Source organism: Guillardia theta (genome assembly GCF_000315625.1).
Source record: "Guillardia theta CCMP2712 unplaced genomic scaffold GUITHscaffold_89, whole genome shotgun sequence".
Lineage (NCBI taxonomy): Eukaryota > Cryptophyceae > Pyrenomonadales > Geminigeraceae > Guillardia > Guillardia theta.
The window spans coordinates 183,548-200,133 of NW_005434585.1; the positions used below are offsets into that span (position 1 = coordinate 183,548).

Genomic DNA, 16,586 nt, shown 5'->3' on the forward strand with positions numbered 1-16,586 from the left:
TTCTTTTGCATGCGTTTGACTTGGTTCCTTTTCCGATCCTCCTCTCCCTCCTCGTCTGATGAGTCCATGGCGCTGGAGCCGAGGGGAGCATCTTTCTCTTCTCCTACAAGGCTGCGGCGTTCGAACATTGCGACGGGCGTGTTGGTCTTGATTGCATGCTCTTTGGATGCCTGAGAAAGATGAGATGAGAGATGAAGAAAAAACAATGAGAAGGTGGGAATGGAGTTGTTGTGAGCAGGGAGTACAGCGATGGAGCAAGAAGACGAAGGAAAGAAAGGAGCAAAGGGGTCCGTGATATGTAGGGTGGGAAGAGAGAAAAAGGGAAGGAGGAAGGGAGGGAGAAAGGGAGGGAAGGAAGGGAGGTGGGAATGAGAAGGAGGAACGAGAGGTAGAGAGAAAGTGCGTGTTTGAGGCAGGGAACCTTGAGCTGGAGCCGGGCAGACCTCCCTGCTGTTTCAGGGTCCTGGTACCGATGGGAAGGAGAGGAGAACGCGATTTCATCTTCGACTTGCCATGGAGGGATGTAGGGACCGGGGGGGATGCGAACATATTCATTCCTTTCGCTGACTCTCAAGCGCTTCGGAATCTTGCAAACATGCAGTTTCTGTAGAGAACGTGAGAAAAAAAAGATAGGAGAGAGGAAGGGCAGAAAGAGAGGAAAGAAGAAAAGGGGAGTAAGGAGAAGAAGGAGGAGAAGTTGGAGATGGAGATCTAGGAGGCGATCGATGAAGGAGACAGGGGAAGGAAGAGGGGTTGATACAGAGGGGTTTGAGAAGCAGTTGAAACAAGACGAGGAAGGGCGAGGCTCAACAAAGGAGTCGAAGATCAAGAAGGTTTGTTCCGTTGCAACAACCAACACATTGGTTGCCAAAAGAATGAACAGAAGAAAGCAAATCATTCAGGTAAGAAGAATGTGGTGCTCACCTCCTCTAGTCCCATCTTCCTCCTCAACCAGACGACCACCCTGGTCCTGTCTACCCACTTGTTGTTCTCAGACGCCGCTACGTCAAGGGGAAGTTTGCGGTCATAAGGCCTTTTGCACCACATATCTGCTCCTCCTTTCTCCACCAGCAACCGCGTCACCTGCTCCTCTGTCAGAATCTCCCCACCTCCATCACCAGCCTCGACTGATCGATCTCGGCCCACTCCTCGCTCCGTGCTGCGTGCACCTCTACTCCTCGGACTCCTCTACGCTCCTGTCGTACTCTTCATTCAGCTCTTGCCCGCTTTTTCAACCTTGTTTCGAACTTCCCCTGGCTTCTGACTTTTGTGCCCTCCTCTCCTCCTGCTCCTGCTCCTGCTCCTGCTCCTGCTCCTGCTCTTCTACTACCTTGAAATGTCCCCAGAAAGCGGAGAGATGAAGAGCAGTCGACCCACACAGCCTTCGTGCTGTCACGTTGGCCCCGAGGAGGAGGAGGTTCCGACAAGTCTCCACGTGACCTCCCCATGCCGCCAGGTGCAGAGCTGTCGAGAAGGCATTGGAAGGGTTATGGGCGTTTACAACGGCGCCCTGAAAGAAGAGATCAGCATGACTTGCAATAAGAGCGAAAGGAGTTGATGATGGGAAGTCTTGCTTCGATTGGCATCGTTTCTTGTCAGTTTGTTCACTTGCAAGAACGTCCCTTGTTCTATCTCCCTTATCTCAACAAGATAGTGCAGATCCAACATGACCACAACCCGACATGATGAATAACGGAGATGTTAAGAGATTACCATGTCCATCAGATACTGTAATTTGTTGATGTCCTTTTCGCCTTTCTTCACCAACGACCAAAAGTTGTATTGGACTGCAGGAGTCCAGAAGAATTTCTTGCAGTCTGTAAACATCATCGAGTTCAACTGGAAGACGATGCGTAAGGGGATCAAACTTTGGTGAGCGCATCTTACATCAAACGGTCTCCCGTAAGGATTGACGTCAAAGCCCAAGATCCACACAGCGTCATATGTGATGTTAAGTATTGGTTTCTCAACGATGGACTCTTCCTGCTTCGCTTGCTCTATCTCTGACTGCACCAATTGGACATATCAGGCGTAACGAGTGATCGACGAGCAGTGCATACCAGCGATTTCTCCATGAAAGATCGAGCTTGCACCAGACGGTCGAGGTCTTGAAAAAGAAGTCTTTCTTGACTTGCATAGACATCATCTTTCTCGTCGACAATCTCACTATCAGCTTCCTTCTTGTTCCGCCCTTTGTTGAATCGAAGACGAAAGATTGCCTTGTTGATTTTCTTGAGCTCTTTCTGCAATGATTTTGATTTGCTCAAGACATCATCATATACAAACATCGCACGTCTCACCTCCAACGCCAGTGCCATCTTATCCAAATCATATTCACCATCTTGTGTCTTGAAACTTTCTTCAATCTACAAAATATTGAGACCCGGAATAACAACAAATCAATTCGATCCTCCTCACATTCTGAACTATGTCATTCGTAATAGGTAAGTCTCCGACGAACTCCGGGAGATTTGCGCTTTTCAAGACTCAATGTGGAATAAGGAAGCGCAAACATTCTTCTCACTCGTCCGGGCTGTTGAACAACCTCGCCTCGGCAGTTTGCTCCCACTGATTAAAATCTCACCATGAGCTCAACGACCAATCAAGTCGCTACCTCATCTCTCCTGTCTTGTCGATCCCTCAAGATCGCATACCTGGTCGGGATAAAGTATCTTCAAATCCGTATCAGATGTCGTCTTGGAACATCAGAACAAGAGCACGTTGCTCCCCGGAATGGCGGAAAGAATTTGCGGATGACAGATTTGGGAAGGTGGTGCATTTCAAACTCCCCGCCCACTGTTCAAATGCTCAGTGGGTCAGAACTGTCCAGTCAGGACTGTCCCGAGCTCAAAGTGTGTTACCGTATCTCTGAACAAAGTCGTCGAAACCAAGAAAGTTGTACTTGGTGCTGTGCGCTACCTGATGTCAACGTGTAAGAGAATGAGAGAGCTTCGTTGACGCCACACATTGTCAAAGTCCTCGACGGAGGAGGAGATGGATCCAGCAACTTCTTTCTGAGCTCTTTTGAATTCTCTCCTTTCTCGATCTCTAGTGACTAGACGATGAAAATCAAAGTCGTCCTCGATGATCTTGTTCCTTGGCGCACAATCAACTTCAACTGCCGGCATCATCGAGTTTTACAACACATACCCAATCATCCGATAGATGGTTATCTCCTCGCGGTTGAACTGTACACGCTGTGAGTGATTTGCTTCGAAACATTTCTTGTGACCTTTTTCCTCACATAAGCTCTCATCTTGTCTAATTTCGGATCTTGAAAGTCGTCACGCATACGATACAAGCAAAAGATCATCCGCAATTACCATGAAACAGCACATTTCTTCTCTCCTTCAAGGCAGCTTTCTCTTGTCTCTTGTCTTTCTCAGGATCGGAATCGATCCAGTCCTTTTTGATCTCACTTCGTATATCCATATCCTCGATCTCTTGATTCCAATCTGTCTTCTGTTCCCTCATCATCTCTGTGCGCATTCGATCCTTCTTCTTTCTCCTCCACATTCGAGGATCCGGAGGGAGAAGGTGTTTGGGGACCTTTTCCGTTCCCCACTCAAAATTCTCAAGAGGATCGAGTACGTCTCTGCTATCGTACTTGTTTTTCCTCTTTTCTCTGAGCCATGGCGGCTTTGGGCGATAAGAAAAATCCGAAGAAAGGATCGTCGGTTCTTCGCCATCTGTAGATTCATCGCTGGATTTCAGGTCTTCATCACTTGTACGACCTTCCTTGCTGGATTTTCGTGTGCCGGCTGATTCTTCTGTTTCAGAATCGTCGCTCTCCCTCTCAGTAGAACGATAAAAGGAAGGAAGAGAGTGGGTCGTGGTGAATGAGCTTCTGTCCCGATGCTCGTCCTGGACCGCTTGTTCCGTCTCCACCTCACTTTGAACTTCCTCACTCTCCAAAGCTTCCATCACATCACGTCTTGCCTCTTCAAGCTGAATGTCATGCAAGTCATGATGCTCCGGCCCTGCCCCTGCACCTTCTTTCCCCGCTTCCTCCACCTCCTCTTCGCTAGGATGCAGCAGCATGCTGGTGAAGTTCACAAGTCCGTCGACACCAACGTGCTCGTCGGTCGGTGGGAGGAGCCCTGCTGTGCGACGAACGACTTCCTGCCACCGTTGACATCAAGGAGGCTGTCAGGATACGTTCAGCTCTTTCACTCACACTCTCAGTTGCGGACTGAGATCGGTCCTCAGCAACAGGGTTGAATTCTACTTCACCATTCCGTATCTTGACCTGAGTCGAGCAAGCCGATCAGCATGTCAGCCATGAGGAGGAGAGAGGAAATACTTCAGAATCTGATGAGGTCACTCCATAGAGCTCCGCGGGAGGCTGCGTCTTGCTCATCGACTGATGCTAACGTCAGCGGCTGGTCAAGGACTTGGAGACCAACTTGTTGCGATGGCGAGTCGCTGTCGTCAGAGTCGGACGACTCTGCGGTTCCATCAGTGAGCATGGGCTGGGACGAGGTCTTGCGATAGTCCAGGTATCTGCAGCACTCCGTGACCTGTAAGACTTGCAGGAAAACATTCAGAGTCACCTGCCCTTCTCTTCCTCGTCCTCCTCCGGATCGTCTTTGGGGTTGATGAGGCTCTCGTAGAAGCCCATCTTTCTCATCATCCTCATCGCCTTCACTTCGTCTCTCGGAAACTCCCTGTTAATCGCCGCCGCGAATGATCCTACTTTCTTCTTCTTCTTCTCTGCAATGATCATCAGTCAGGACCTGCGCCTTCTCAAGGTAGCCAAGTACCCATGTAGACGGAGAGTCTCGGCGTGTTGTCATGGGGAATGGCCTTTACTCCAGTGTAGTCGAGGACATCAGGACCGATCTTGTGGTCCCTCGTTATCCTCTTCCTCTTCCCGCCTCCTCTGAGCGCCATGGTCGGGAGGGCTACCGGCGTTGCTGAATGCCTCGCAATGAATCTCGCATGAGAGCATGAGGCTGGAGGGTCAGGTGACCCTTGAGAGGTCAAGACAACAGCAAGAGAAGTAAAGAAAAGCGCTGCTCTCCTCCTCATGGCGACTCCCTCAGGTATCGCTCCACAGGAAGCGATGCGCCCTGTCGTTGCTGGGAACAAGGCATGGTGGCTTCAATCAGGTTCAGGTTCAGGTTCAGGTTCAGGAGGAGGAGACTGTTGTTGCATGCCAAACTAGCTTCTCCTGCATGAGCGTCGGCCATGATCATGCATGCTGTCGCTGGTCAGTAGCATCGCCATGAGCTGCAGCGTACCCGTGTCGAACCGAGTCCAGGAAGGTGCCATGCTGTGTATAAACAGTTCGAGCTGCTGCTATTTATTGTAAATCAATTAGATCTTGGATTTATTAGGCTGTCGGGGATCGAGCAGGAACAGGAGCAGGAGCAGGAGCAGGAGCAGGAGCAGGAGGAACAAGACTAGAACCAGGATCAGAACGAGGAGGCGAGGGGAGAGCAGGGGCAGAAGCGGGGGATGGAGCAGTAGGAGGCGATGTCGACCACTCGTGGGAGCAACCGGACATGGCGACTACTCCATGTCCTCGCCGTTCATGCCGCATGGCTCGCAGCAAGTTGTGCCGCACGGAGACTGGAAGACTATGTCGAGAAGCGAGACGATGTGCTCTACTTCGACGTCGAGTGGCCGAGGCCCGGGCATGTTTTCTTGGCGGGGAGGGAGGAGATGGTGTTGTCAGTAGCTGTGTTCGACATGTACAAGTTCCAGGACAGGGAGCACACACTGCAGATCGAGGTCTTGAGGTCAACAAACGCCACCGTCTTCCAGCTGTCGGATGGGATTCACTCCTCGAACTCGCAGCTGATGGAGCGGACGGAGACAGAGAAGCTGCTCAATGTGGGTCTCCACAGCCTCGAGACCGGGAGGTACCTGCTCAATGTCCGGCTCCACTTCCAGGGAGTCCCGGTTCAGTCAGAGAGCATGGCGTTCGGCATTGACGTGCCGTATGACATGTCGAGCAAGGCGAGCATGAGCGGCGGTGAAGGCTTCCATGTGGTTGGTCTTGTTCGAGCCCGAAATTGTGAGAGATCGGTAGGGTGAGAAGGAGCGATGGTTGGGTTGTGACACGTTGATAGGTAAAGGATTTCTTGCGAGCGCTGGCTAGATTCGTGAATGCGATCGTTGTGTTGGATGATTCGTCTGAGGATCGAACAGCTGCGATGGTGCGCGAGGGAGAGTTAATGGCTGGTGTTGTTCTCACCGCTGTGAAGGTGGAGGAGGTGTCGGAAGAGTGCAAAGTTGCCAAAGTTTTGAAGAAAGATTCTCGTTGGAACCCGAACAAGTGAGTTTGAGCATGTGCGGCAGATGTCTCTGATCGATGCGCAAGGTGGTTGGACATGCAAACTTTGCTCGAGGAAGGGAGGATGATTGGAGGGACCCACTTTGTTGTTCTCCATTGGTGAGAGGTCTTCAATCAACTTCCGTCCTGACTGCGCTGGTACCATGTAACCAACAACAGTGATGAGGTGTTCACTACGAGCATGATCTCAGATGGATGGTGGCAATCGCTGAAGAACCTTGAGTTAGATGAATCCGATATTCATCTCTGCATGAACTCACGGTGCGCTCCCATGCAGGATGGGCGACTCGCTGGCACTCCCCTGGATTCACTTCTGGAAGAGCCTGCGGTATGTGAGGGCAGACTGGAAGTTTCAGGACCAGGGCAGGAGATCGTTGAGGGTCCGAGTTTACAGCTATGTATCCTCCGTTGAGAGTTGAGGTCAGGTGGTGGATATCGCTTTCAAGGACGACGGAAAGTGCAGCTACCTGTCAAATGCTGCAGCCTACGAAGACTTGAAGGGGTGAGACGGGAGGTTGTGGTGTTCGGCCCTGAGATCATTCTGTGGGAAATTACAGGAAAGATTGGGAGAATCGAGACACAATCATGCGGCACAGTGACGACACCAGAAAGTGATCTTCAGCCTCCTTGATGCTTTTGACCTTGGGGAGGGTGGGACTGATGTAGCGTGTCTGTTGGAAGGTTTGAGATGAGCAGAATTCCTTACGATCTGCAAGGGGTGCAGAGGGAGATCAGAGATGATACCTTTGCAGTGCTTCACTTCGGGTTTGTTCCCGACGATTTCTGTTTCTGGCTCTTGACTGAACGGGTTTGAAAGGTATGTCAACTGGGTTGAAGCTATGGAGAAGATCATTCTGCAGAGAATGATGTTGAGAGCTAAAGATCCCTCGATCCCTTCCCAAGTCCTCAACAAGATCTTCATGGATGTATGAAGAACTAACATGGTTGAAAGAGTACTGCAACCAACATACGTGACAACGCAGGTCATTGACGAAGCTGGTGTACACGGTATTGGTGCTCCGAGCAATGTGAGAATTAGAACGAAAGAAAAGTTCTGATCAATTTCGATGTTCAAGATCCTGGGGAGCTGGAGGGACTTTGGGGTTGATATCGAGGGAGCGTTCGGAATGAAGGTCGACTTGCCCTTCAATCCCATGAGACATGTGTTGATGTTGGATCGGGCAGGAGAACTTTGTATACCAACAAGTTTGGAGTGAGCCGGATGATCGACTGGATGGTGAGACAGTAATAAGAGGTCAATCCTCGCATGCTGTCGCGTACCAGCAATCCATCTCTACTCTCATCGAGATGTGAGGAGGGAGGAGATCGTTCCTTGTAGACTGTTGACAGGTATGTTGCAGACACGGTGAAGAGTTGTTTCAAGACGTCTTGAGGTCATGCTACACATCAATGTTCTTTTGTTACCTCGTGACGTGCTTGTTGGACCAGATGGGTGGAACCTGCCGTGTTTGATCAGCCGGAAGCGTAAGCAACAAGAGGAAAACAATGATGAACTCGATCATGATATGATTATGTTTGTACCTGCCGAATATGATGATGATGATGATGATGATGATGATGATGATGATGATGATGATGATGATGATGATGATGATGATGATGATTGTGGTAGTAATAGTGGTGGTGGTGGTGGTGGTGGTGGTGGTTATACCAAGCTTTTGACATGCTCGTATTCTAGAGAAAAAGTAGATCAGACGTATCAGCTACCAACCAGTATCAGCTCTGAAGCATCCTTTGTCACGCTCTTTGGAGTTCCAGGTTGTACAAACTCATTAATGTATTGGTTTGCAATTCAACTCATTCCCTCCCAATCAATTTGCGATTTCAGTTCTCTTTGCAATAACACCTTTCCTTACAGTCTCCGATCATTCTCCTCGCGTCTCTGTGTTGGTTGCAACAAAACGTCCAGGAGGAATGGATGCTGTGCTTCACAGGTACATGGATGATCAAATGATGGTTTTATTAGCAAACCCTCATGAAGTTTCTTGCAGCTTGTCAAAACAAACCAGCAAGAACTTTGAGCTAGTCATTGTCGACGAACTCTGGCAGAGGGAGCATGTGAGAAGATTTGTCGCCCTCATCCTGCCCTTACCTTTCCTTCCCCTTCCTGTTCTGTTTGTCGTCTTTTGCACAACCCTTGTTTCACCCTGCTCCCCTCTCATATTCATAATGCAGCTCATTCGCTCTCGCGCTAACGAGCTCGGCATCAACATCCGCGCGATCTCCACGTCAAAACCCAAGGGCTCACCGCAGGTGTAGGAGCTGCCGTGCAGGAGGAGGAAGTGGAGGAGGAGGAGGATGAAAGACAAGGGGAGAAGAAGGAGGAGGAGGAGGGGGTAGGAGCTGGAAAAGGAAGTAAGATACACGAGGGAGGGCAAGGATTGAGACTCTTTATGACTGGAGGCAGCATAGCAGAGGCAGCAGACAAGTAGACAAGAAGGCAGGCAGGAAGGATAAGAACGATGAAATGAGATTTGGAGGATGTATTGGTCAACTGACGAGATTTCAGGCCTTTGGGTTTCAGAACGCGTGGAATTCAGGGTTAGCGTCTGTTCGAGCTCCTTACATCGCCATTCTCAACGACTACGCGTGGGTTCCAGGTAGTTTGGTGGGCATGCTGCTGTTGAATGTCTCGAAATCCACCATGCTGCCGCTCGTTCCTTGTCTGCTATCCTCTTGCACCCGTTCTCTCTCCTGAAACTTGTGATGAAATCGCAGAGACTTTTGTTGAGAACATCATTCTCTTCTACGAGGGATCAAGGGACGATCTCCCTCCCCCTCATCATCGCCGTCTTTGCCTGATCTCATGGCCGATCATTCAGTTTGCAGTCCCCGAAGATTACCTTGACCGTTCACAGGTGAATGTGATTCCTCCTCCTCCTCCTCTCTCTCTCTCTGTCTCTCCCCTTCCCCTTCCTCTTCCTCCTCCCCCTCCTTCTCCTCCATCTCCCCTTCCTCCTCCTTCTTTCCGTTTTCTTATTCCTCTTCTGGCACTCTCCTTCTCTTTGTCTCCTCGTGCTCAATTCTGTCGAGTTTGTCTACATCATCATCGTTTATCTTCCTCTTGTTCATTTTCTCATGATCAAGATCTATGAGTAGCGCATGTCAGTCTCCTCTCATTCACTGTGTTCATTGTGAACTACACTTGTCGATCTTTCTTCTCCGTTCTCTGACTTCTGCTCGATAGCTCATGAACTTCTCGACACTGTCGGTCTTTACCGATGAGCTCACGGGCCCTCCGAGTCAGCGAGGATGGAGCATCAGCGACAAGCTCGGGCCAAGAGACTCGCTTCTCAACAGGTTATGACAGAGCAGGAAGGAAGAGGACGAGGGTAGTGATGGGAGCAAACAGGAAGAGAGATGGAGAAGAGATGGGAAGAGGGAGGAAGAGTGGGATAGGGAGGTAATGGAGATAAAGACGACATGTACCAGGTTCAAACCTCACTGGTTCTGGGATGGACAAGCTATGATAATAACTAGAGGGATGATGGAACTTGTGAATGGATTCGACGAGGTGAAGTTGGGCTACTTTTTTGCGCCTTGTTCTTTCTTGACTCCTATATCAATCTCTTATGTTCTTTTCTTCGTTTTTCGCTGCTTGCAATCTTTTTCTTTCCCGTTCAATCTCCTCTTTCGACTCATCTAATTGATCTTCGCTTCACACTATTTGATCGCAGATGCTTGACTATGGCAATGATTGTCACATGCAAAACATTCGCGACAGAGCAGCGCTTGTTGGTGGACAGGTAATTGTTGTAGATCCTTTCCATCGTTACTCGTTCGCTTTCTCGTATCACGTTTGCTTGAGAATATCCTCTCATATGATTTTCCTCTCCTCCCCGTTGCGTTCTTATCTGCTTGTGTCTTTTCAACTCGTTTTCTTTTCTCTCTTGACGAACTTTTTCTTTCACTTCATTATGCCTTTCTCCGCCTCTATTGTCTTTTCTTGTCTTGCGAGAAATGTTGGGGCACAAGGATCGGGTGTTGTGGGAAGCAGCAGACCGGGCGGAGATTCGGAAGATGACTTGATCGTTGGCTTCAGGTCTGGTTGGCTCCAGCATCACTAGCAGTCGAAGAAATCGATCATCATAATTGGTTCGAGCGAGGTTGCTCCGCCTCTCCCTCCTCCTCCTCCCCCTCCCCCTCCCCCTCCCTCTTTCTCTCTCCACCTTCTTCTCATTCTCAGACCGATGACGCTGCCCCTGAAGTCCTCTAGCACCCTTCTACCCCTGGAGTGCTCTAGCACCCTTCTACTCCTTTTGTACTTTCGTCCTCAGATGACTGCATCGCTTGTTCCACTTCACTTTGTCTTCTTCCTCCACCTGCTCCTACTTTCATGTCTCTGATCCCTCCCTTCATCTGGCTCATTGATTGTCGTGCCTGATCGCTCTGTAGGAGAATCTCAGGAGTTTCTCATGTTCAACAGACTTACCAAGGACACAAATCTCAACCGATGGTCGAGGCTCCTCAACAGGATCAAGAAGGAATTTCAAAGTACTAGTCTGCCGGATGATGCTGATATTTCTCTCTGCCCTTTTTCAGGGTTGGAAGCGCCTTCGTGCTGAAAACTTTGGGTTCTCCTTGTCAGAATACTATGAGAAGCAGCTATATGAAGGTTGTCTTCAAAGTGACATGCTGGTAGAGTTCTTACTTCTGTTGTCTTGCTCGCAGAGGAAGAAAATCAAGGAAGATGCAGATGGAGCTCGTAATGAGAAATTAACATGTTCATTCATAGCATCTACTTACACTTTGTCCTCTTCGTTTGCAGATCGAGTGATAACTGGCGGTGCCACATTTGAAGTACCTCTTCATATTAACGGGGAGATCCCGAAGCACGTGATTGTGAGACGAGAAATAAAACTAACATCTCAGATTTTCGTGTCTTCACTGTCTCACGATCCTGCCTGTCTTCTTGCTTTTCTCCTCGCAGAATTCCGAGATGGAAGAAAACTTCTGATTTTCCTGTAAAGAAATCAATACAGCGCCTAGTGTACCATCAAGAAACACAGGTGAGAGAATCATATTTCCATGCTCGAAGAACGTCAACTTCCTGTTACTTCCGTCTGCCCAAACATCTTTGAACGACTCGATCTGGTTGTTCGTCTGAAATGTCTCGATCATTCCGATCATGTACGCAATCGTCGTCATCTTACTACGAACAAGTCGGAGTCCAAAGAGCCCAGAGCGTCAAACAAATTTACACAGCTGCGCAAACCTTGTCATCATCTTTTCGAGCGCAATCGAAAGGCTTTCCTGTACAGCTTGCACTTGTCAATTTGTACGTTGGATCTGCCAGTGACCCGAACAGCAGAGTTGCGAGCAAAAGACAACTGAAAGAGAAGGTGAGGGAGCGGAATAAAACGATGAAAATCAATGACACTTTGCTCTTGCTGAGAGAAACGGTGGTCTTTTGTAATCTGCGCAGAGCGTAAATGGAAAGAGTGTATGAGAACATGCAATGGAATCATGATGATCATGATAAGCTTTGTTGATGTTGATTTTGATGCTGATTGTGATGTTGATGTTATTGTTGTTGTTGATGATGATGATGAGATAAGCTTTGTTGATGTTGATGATGATGATGATGATGATGATGATGATGGTGGTGGTGGTGGTGGTGATGATGATGTTGATGTTGTTGCTGTTGATGGTGGTGGTGGTGGTGGTGATGATGATGTTGATATTGTTGCTGTTGATGATGATGATGATGATGATGATGATGATGGTGGTGGTGGTGGTGGTGGTGGTGGTGGTGATGATGATGATGATGATGATGATGATGATGATGATGATAAGGATGAGGATGGTGATGGTGATGATAGTTGAGGTGGTGGTGGTGATGATAATGACGATGACGATGACGATGACGATGACGATGATGACGATGACGATGATGAAGATTACATGTTCCCCCCCGCGACAACAAGAGCGTGTTGACATCTCTCATTTTCTCTCCAGCCGCCAAGAGAGCAATCGGAAAACTTTGCAGGAAAACTGATCAGCACAATTGAAGGCATAGCGAAAACACACATGACAGGAGGTGAGATAGAGAGCAGAAGGAGGAAGGGAGAGGAGAGTTGAGGGGTTGGGAAGGAGTGGGGGCGAGGGAGAGAGAGGGAGAGGAAGAGGAACAGGAAGGAGAAAAAAGAAAAGACAGAGAAGAAGTGATTGGAAGCTTGAAACCTTTGCATTGCATCCCATCCCGCAAACAACTGCATTACTTTCTCTCGCTGTCGTCGTCAAGAGCTAGTCATGCATGTCAAGATGTCAAGGAAAACTATCAGCCTTGTTACTTCTCCATTCGCTTCCAGTCGGCATCTTGAGATCTCCCAGGTTCCTCCCAAGATCCTGAGCAGATTCTAGATCAACAGACGAGATGAAGACGAGAGAAGAGAAACGAGAGAAAAGAGAACAGAGAGAAGAGAAACGAGAGAAAAGAGAACAGAGAACAGAGGAGAGAGAAACGAGAAAAGAGAACAGAGAACAGAGAAAAGTGAAAAGAGAAAAGAGAAAAGAGAAGGGTTGAACCAAGTTACAACCTCAGAGCATCCCCAATACGAGATTGTATGTGAATGTCTTGCATTCGACACATGAGCTGCGTTTTTACCCATTACAATCCTCTCATTCCCCTCACGACTTCTCACCAGCTCTGCTCCTTTCAATATCCCGTGCAAGACCTGCAACCACGAACGCAACTTACACCATCGCAACCAGTTTGATCAAGACAAATATCACAGACTTCGCATCTCACTACCCATCTCTTTACCTCACATACATCGTTCTCCCAATCTCACAGAAATTCATCTTGCCATCTCACCACATCTATCCTGCAATCTCACCTGTAACTCAGGAGTGCAAGTCGTGCACAACTTTGTCCAGTGATCGCCAGTGTCATCGTCCTCAAGCTCCATTAACGAACGAGTCATCTAGTACCACCATCACCTGTTTGCACACGAATCCACAGCAGTGACCACCAACCTTTGGGTCATTCTCTTTTGACGGGAGTTTCCACATGACATCGTTGCTGTCTTTGTCGACGAGTTTCAAGGGCCTTCTAACTCAATGATGTCAACTTGTTGTCAACAAGGATACAAGACACACACCTCGCTCCATCTTTCTCTCCATGAGATGATAAGTACAAGAGAAGCGTCTGCCACATGTCACTTCGTTCAGTCTTCACCGTTCTCAGCTCCATGTTCACCTGTGTCGTGTGGCCATGGCGCAGACGCACGCTCCTCTTGTACACCTGTCATTGTCTGAGACCTGATTGTTCCTTGCAGCCTCATTGTTCACCTTGACATCCGTACACTCCAACTTGAGACAACAATGCAACGTGGCATCCTTCTCAGAAGAGATTCTGATCGCCTTGTCGACCCTGTCACCAACACAAGATCATCACTTGCAACATCGCCCAAGACAAGAATCTATTGCTCCTTACCTTATCTCAGCCTCTGCGCGCACAATCGACTGATATGAGCAAGTCAGGGGATGAGCTCAGTTGCGCAATGCCACGATGCCCTGACCTCTGCTGGATGTGGGCACACTTCCTCACATTCCTCATCGACGTCCTTGAAGACCTTGCAAGAGGCGTGTCAGCACCGAGACAACAACCATCCTTCCATTCTCAGCCCACCTGATGCCACTGGGAGCAAGAAAGTGTCCTTGGAAAGCTCTTGTTGTAGACTTCTTGAACAGCACGTTTGAAGTATGCGACGATCACATCTTCTCTCAAAGAAACACCTGGAGGATCATCGTCACCGGGATGTTGCCATCCATACTCTTCTCACCTGTCTGCAGAAACTCGTCAATCTCTTGAATGATGAGATCAAGGATCTTGATCGAGAAAATCCTGCTCGGCACCTCCGTGTTGACCCTTTCATGGTCCTCGAAGGAGAACTTGTTGCTCCACATCTTAGGGTGTGACGTGTCATTGAGAGGGAATAGACAGTTTGAATTCAATCACTTCCAACATCTTCTCGGCAATCTGTTCGAATTCTCTCGGGGTGTAGACATCTGCGAACAAGGTTCAATCTCAACGCTCCAATGTCGAACACGACGTACAAGAGTCTTGTTCAAGCTCTTCTGCTGGATTCTCAACTTGCCGATTGAAAATCTTAGAGAAGACGATGTCATTTACGGAGCCTAACAACCCACAGACACGTGAGCAAGAAAACGTCACAGGAAAGAAGGTAAAGTAACTTCATACCATGTTGCTGCCTCAGCAGGGCGCGAAAAATCTGCACTTGGGCATCTCTATCATAACCCAGCAAGGCTTTCACCCCATTGATCCAGTCCGACTCAGTCAGAGCAGTGGCTGCAGAGTTGTAGTGCCGAGCGATGCTGATGAATTTCTCCCACAGTCCGCGCACGCACTCCTCCTTCGACGTGCATTCTTGGAGCTTGTTGTATACCTGTAGCATCTCCCACAGCATCTTGGGCGGTTTTCGCCTCACAATCAGCGCCTCCCCGTGCTTCTCGCATACCTCCATCATCTCCCGCCCCACCACTATCACCGATCCCTCCCGAATCCCCGCAGCTGACACGACTCGTATCTCCCTCTGAAGATTATCCACATCTTCCGAGAGGTTCGTCACTTTTGGGAAGTGTTCTCCCTTGGGTACTGTGAAGGAGTCTCCGTCCTCGGCATAGGCGAGCATGTCCAGAATCTGAGTGTCGGCTCCCAGCTGCTCCAGCCTTGCCTTCCTCCGCAGCTCGAGCAGGAGCTCTCGTCCTCTGAACCCTTCGATCATCCTCCTGGTGAAGGACTGTATCAACTTGATCTTCTCATCCTCCACCTTGTAGCTCTCTCTCCTCCTCTTGCTCTCCTGCACCCCAAGGTAGCGCCGCGCTAGAGCTTGCAGCGGGATCGCGGCATCGTACATGCTCGACAGGGTCCCCACGATATGATCCTCCATCTCATCCCTCTCGAAGAATCCCCCATGGTCCTGCGAGTCGTACCTCATTTCTGCAGCTGCCCTCTCCTTCCCCCGTCGAGTCCGAGTCGTCGGAGAGTTCTCTACCGTCCTGGCTGCCTTCATGCCTCTCAGCACCTCCTTCAGGACCTCTTCAAGCTGCGAGGTGCTCATGCTGAAAACAAAGTCCTTGTCATCCCCGATCGCCCTCCCTAGCGGCCATTCGCATCCCTGCAGCTCCTGGAACAGAAGAGGAGGAATCAAAGGACCGTCTACAAATCTCTCCTCTGCTGCTTCGATCAAATGTTTCAGCCTCTCCGACTGACGCTCCATGGCTTCCAGCTCTAGCTCCGTTTCCTTGAGCTCCAGCTCTGCCGTCCTGGCGTCTTGCTTGTTCGAGGCCGTTGCCAGACTTCGCTCGAGCATTCCAACACGAGAGCGGTTGCTCGTGAGCAGAATCATGATCATCTTTCTTGTAAGCCTCAGGTCACCCCACAGATGAAGGATTCTGGCAGGTGCATGTAGATTGAACTGCGTTGGGAACTCGCTCAGGGTCCTGCTAGAAGCCTCGAACACTTTGTCCTCCGGGTTGTCTGCCGCTAGCTTCCATCCTTCTTCCGACGAGTGCAAGACATTCGTCTTATGCCACCTCTTTCTCCTGTGCGTGCTTGAGATGAGGTATCCTAACATGGCACCGCATGCCTGCGGGGACTTGCGGGATAATCTGACGGTCCTCTCCATGAAGCCCTCCCGCGTCTTCTGCGGATACCAGCCATGCCTCTCCATATCCCTTCCTCCAGCATCTCCTCCTCCCCTCGCATCCCTCGCCTTACCCAGCTCCTCCTCCAGCTCCTCCACCCGCGCTACTCTGTGCATCACATGGACTAGTTGATTAACACGGCGTTGCCCGATTTTCGGTTGTGAGTCTTCTTTACTACACATGAATTGGTTACACGGAAACTCTTCCTTTACCACACAAGTGACTCTTTACCACACTCAACTGAACGTGCGAGGAAAAATGAATTTTTTTCTATGGCATGAAGGAGACAACGGAATGTCCTCTTAAACGGATTCGGTTCTGAATCTTGCTGTCCTTTGGACGACTCCAGAAATCAATCTGAGGGGAGCTTGATGTCTTTCCAAGCCAGGAATGTACTTTACTACAGGGAGAGTTTACCACATAGTTTTTTGAGGGTGGGGGTATGCATTGGACGGGTACTCAAATGGATCTTTCATTTATTACCGGTTAATCCAATATCAAATGTACCGGTACAAATTGCAAAAGTTTTATTTTGAGGGGTGCAGGGTAGGGGGGTTCGAAGCAGAGGTAGGGTAGGGAAAGGCAGAGAGCA

The 16,586-nt window shown here is 49.3% G+C and overlaps 3 protein-coding genes across 3 annotated transcripts; 1 reads left to right on the top strand and 2 right to left on the bottom strand.

The window, feature by feature from the left end:
• Nucleotides 1-103: 103 nt before the first annotated feature.
• GUITHDRAFT_144626 (hypothetical protein) lies at nucleotides 104-5,031 on the bottom strand (the record flags this gene model as incomplete). Its single annotated transcript, XM_005824864.1, has 22 exons — nucleotides 104-170; nucleotides 444-604; nucleotides 925-1,083; nucleotides 1,110-1,196; nucleotides 1,331-1,510; nucleotides 1,714-1,809; nucleotides 1,888-2,007; nucleotides 2,061-2,243; nucleotides 2,301-2,366; nucleotides 2,419-2,476; nucleotides 2,525-2,568; nucleotides 2,615-2,654; nucleotides 2,721-2,796; nucleotides 2,862-2,919; nucleotides 2,967-3,096; nucleotides 3,151-3,188; nucleotides 3,233-3,273; nucleotides 3,324-4,122; nucleotides 4,178-4,243; nucleotides 4,395-4,503; nucleotides 4,554-4,713; nucleotides 4,764-5,031. 22 exons carry the CDS (start codon nucleotides 5,029-5,031, stop codon nucleotides 104-106), a joined length of 3,006 nt encoding a protein of 1,001 aa, XP_005824921.1.
• A 447-nt stretch (nucleotides 5,032-5,478) lies between these two features.
• GUITHDRAFT_144627 (hypothetical protein) lies at nucleotides 5,479-11,279 on the top strand (the record flags this gene model as incomplete). The annotated part of the gene is made up of 21 exons (XM_005824865.1): nucleotides 5,479-6,033; nucleotides 6,078-6,283; nucleotides 6,329-6,400; nucleotides 6,461-6,629; nucleotides 6,727-6,803; nucleotides 6,859-6,912; nucleotides 7,119-7,227; nucleotides 7,285-7,329; nucleotides 7,378-7,434; nucleotides 7,487-7,538; nucleotides 8,181-8,256; nucleotides 8,314-8,380; nucleotides 8,498-8,575; nucleotides 8,832-8,922; nucleotides 9,041-9,180; nucleotides 9,510-9,622; nucleotides 9,755-9,836; nucleotides 10,000-10,068; nucleotides 10,865-10,937; nucleotides 11,091-11,164; nucleotides 11,253-11,279. The coding sequence occupies 21 exons, from the start codon at nucleotides 5,479-5,481 to the stop codon at nucleotides 11,277-11,279; spliced, it is 2,286 nt and encodes a 761-aa protein (XP_005824922.1).
• Nucleotides 11,280-12,539: 1,260 nt separating this feature from the next.
• Nucleotides 12,540-16,110, bottom strand: GUITHDRAFT_144628 (hypothetical protein; the record flags this gene model as incomplete). Its single annotated transcript, XM_005824866.1, has 13 exons — nucleotides 12,540-12,568; nucleotides 12,616-12,670; nucleotides 12,967-12,999; nucleotides 13,162-13,248; nucleotides 13,301-13,376; nucleotides 13,524-13,697; nucleotides 13,761-13,789; nucleotides 13,846-13,899; nucleotides 13,956-14,062; nucleotides 14,110-14,233; nucleotides 14,286-14,335; nucleotides 14,384-14,464; nucleotides 14,529-16,110. The coding sequence occupies 13 exons, from the start codon at nucleotides 16,108-16,110 to the stop codon at nucleotides 12,540-12,542; spliced, it is 2,481 nt and encodes an 826-aa protein (XP_005824923.1).
• Nucleotides 16,111-16,586: the final 476 nt, after the last annotated feature.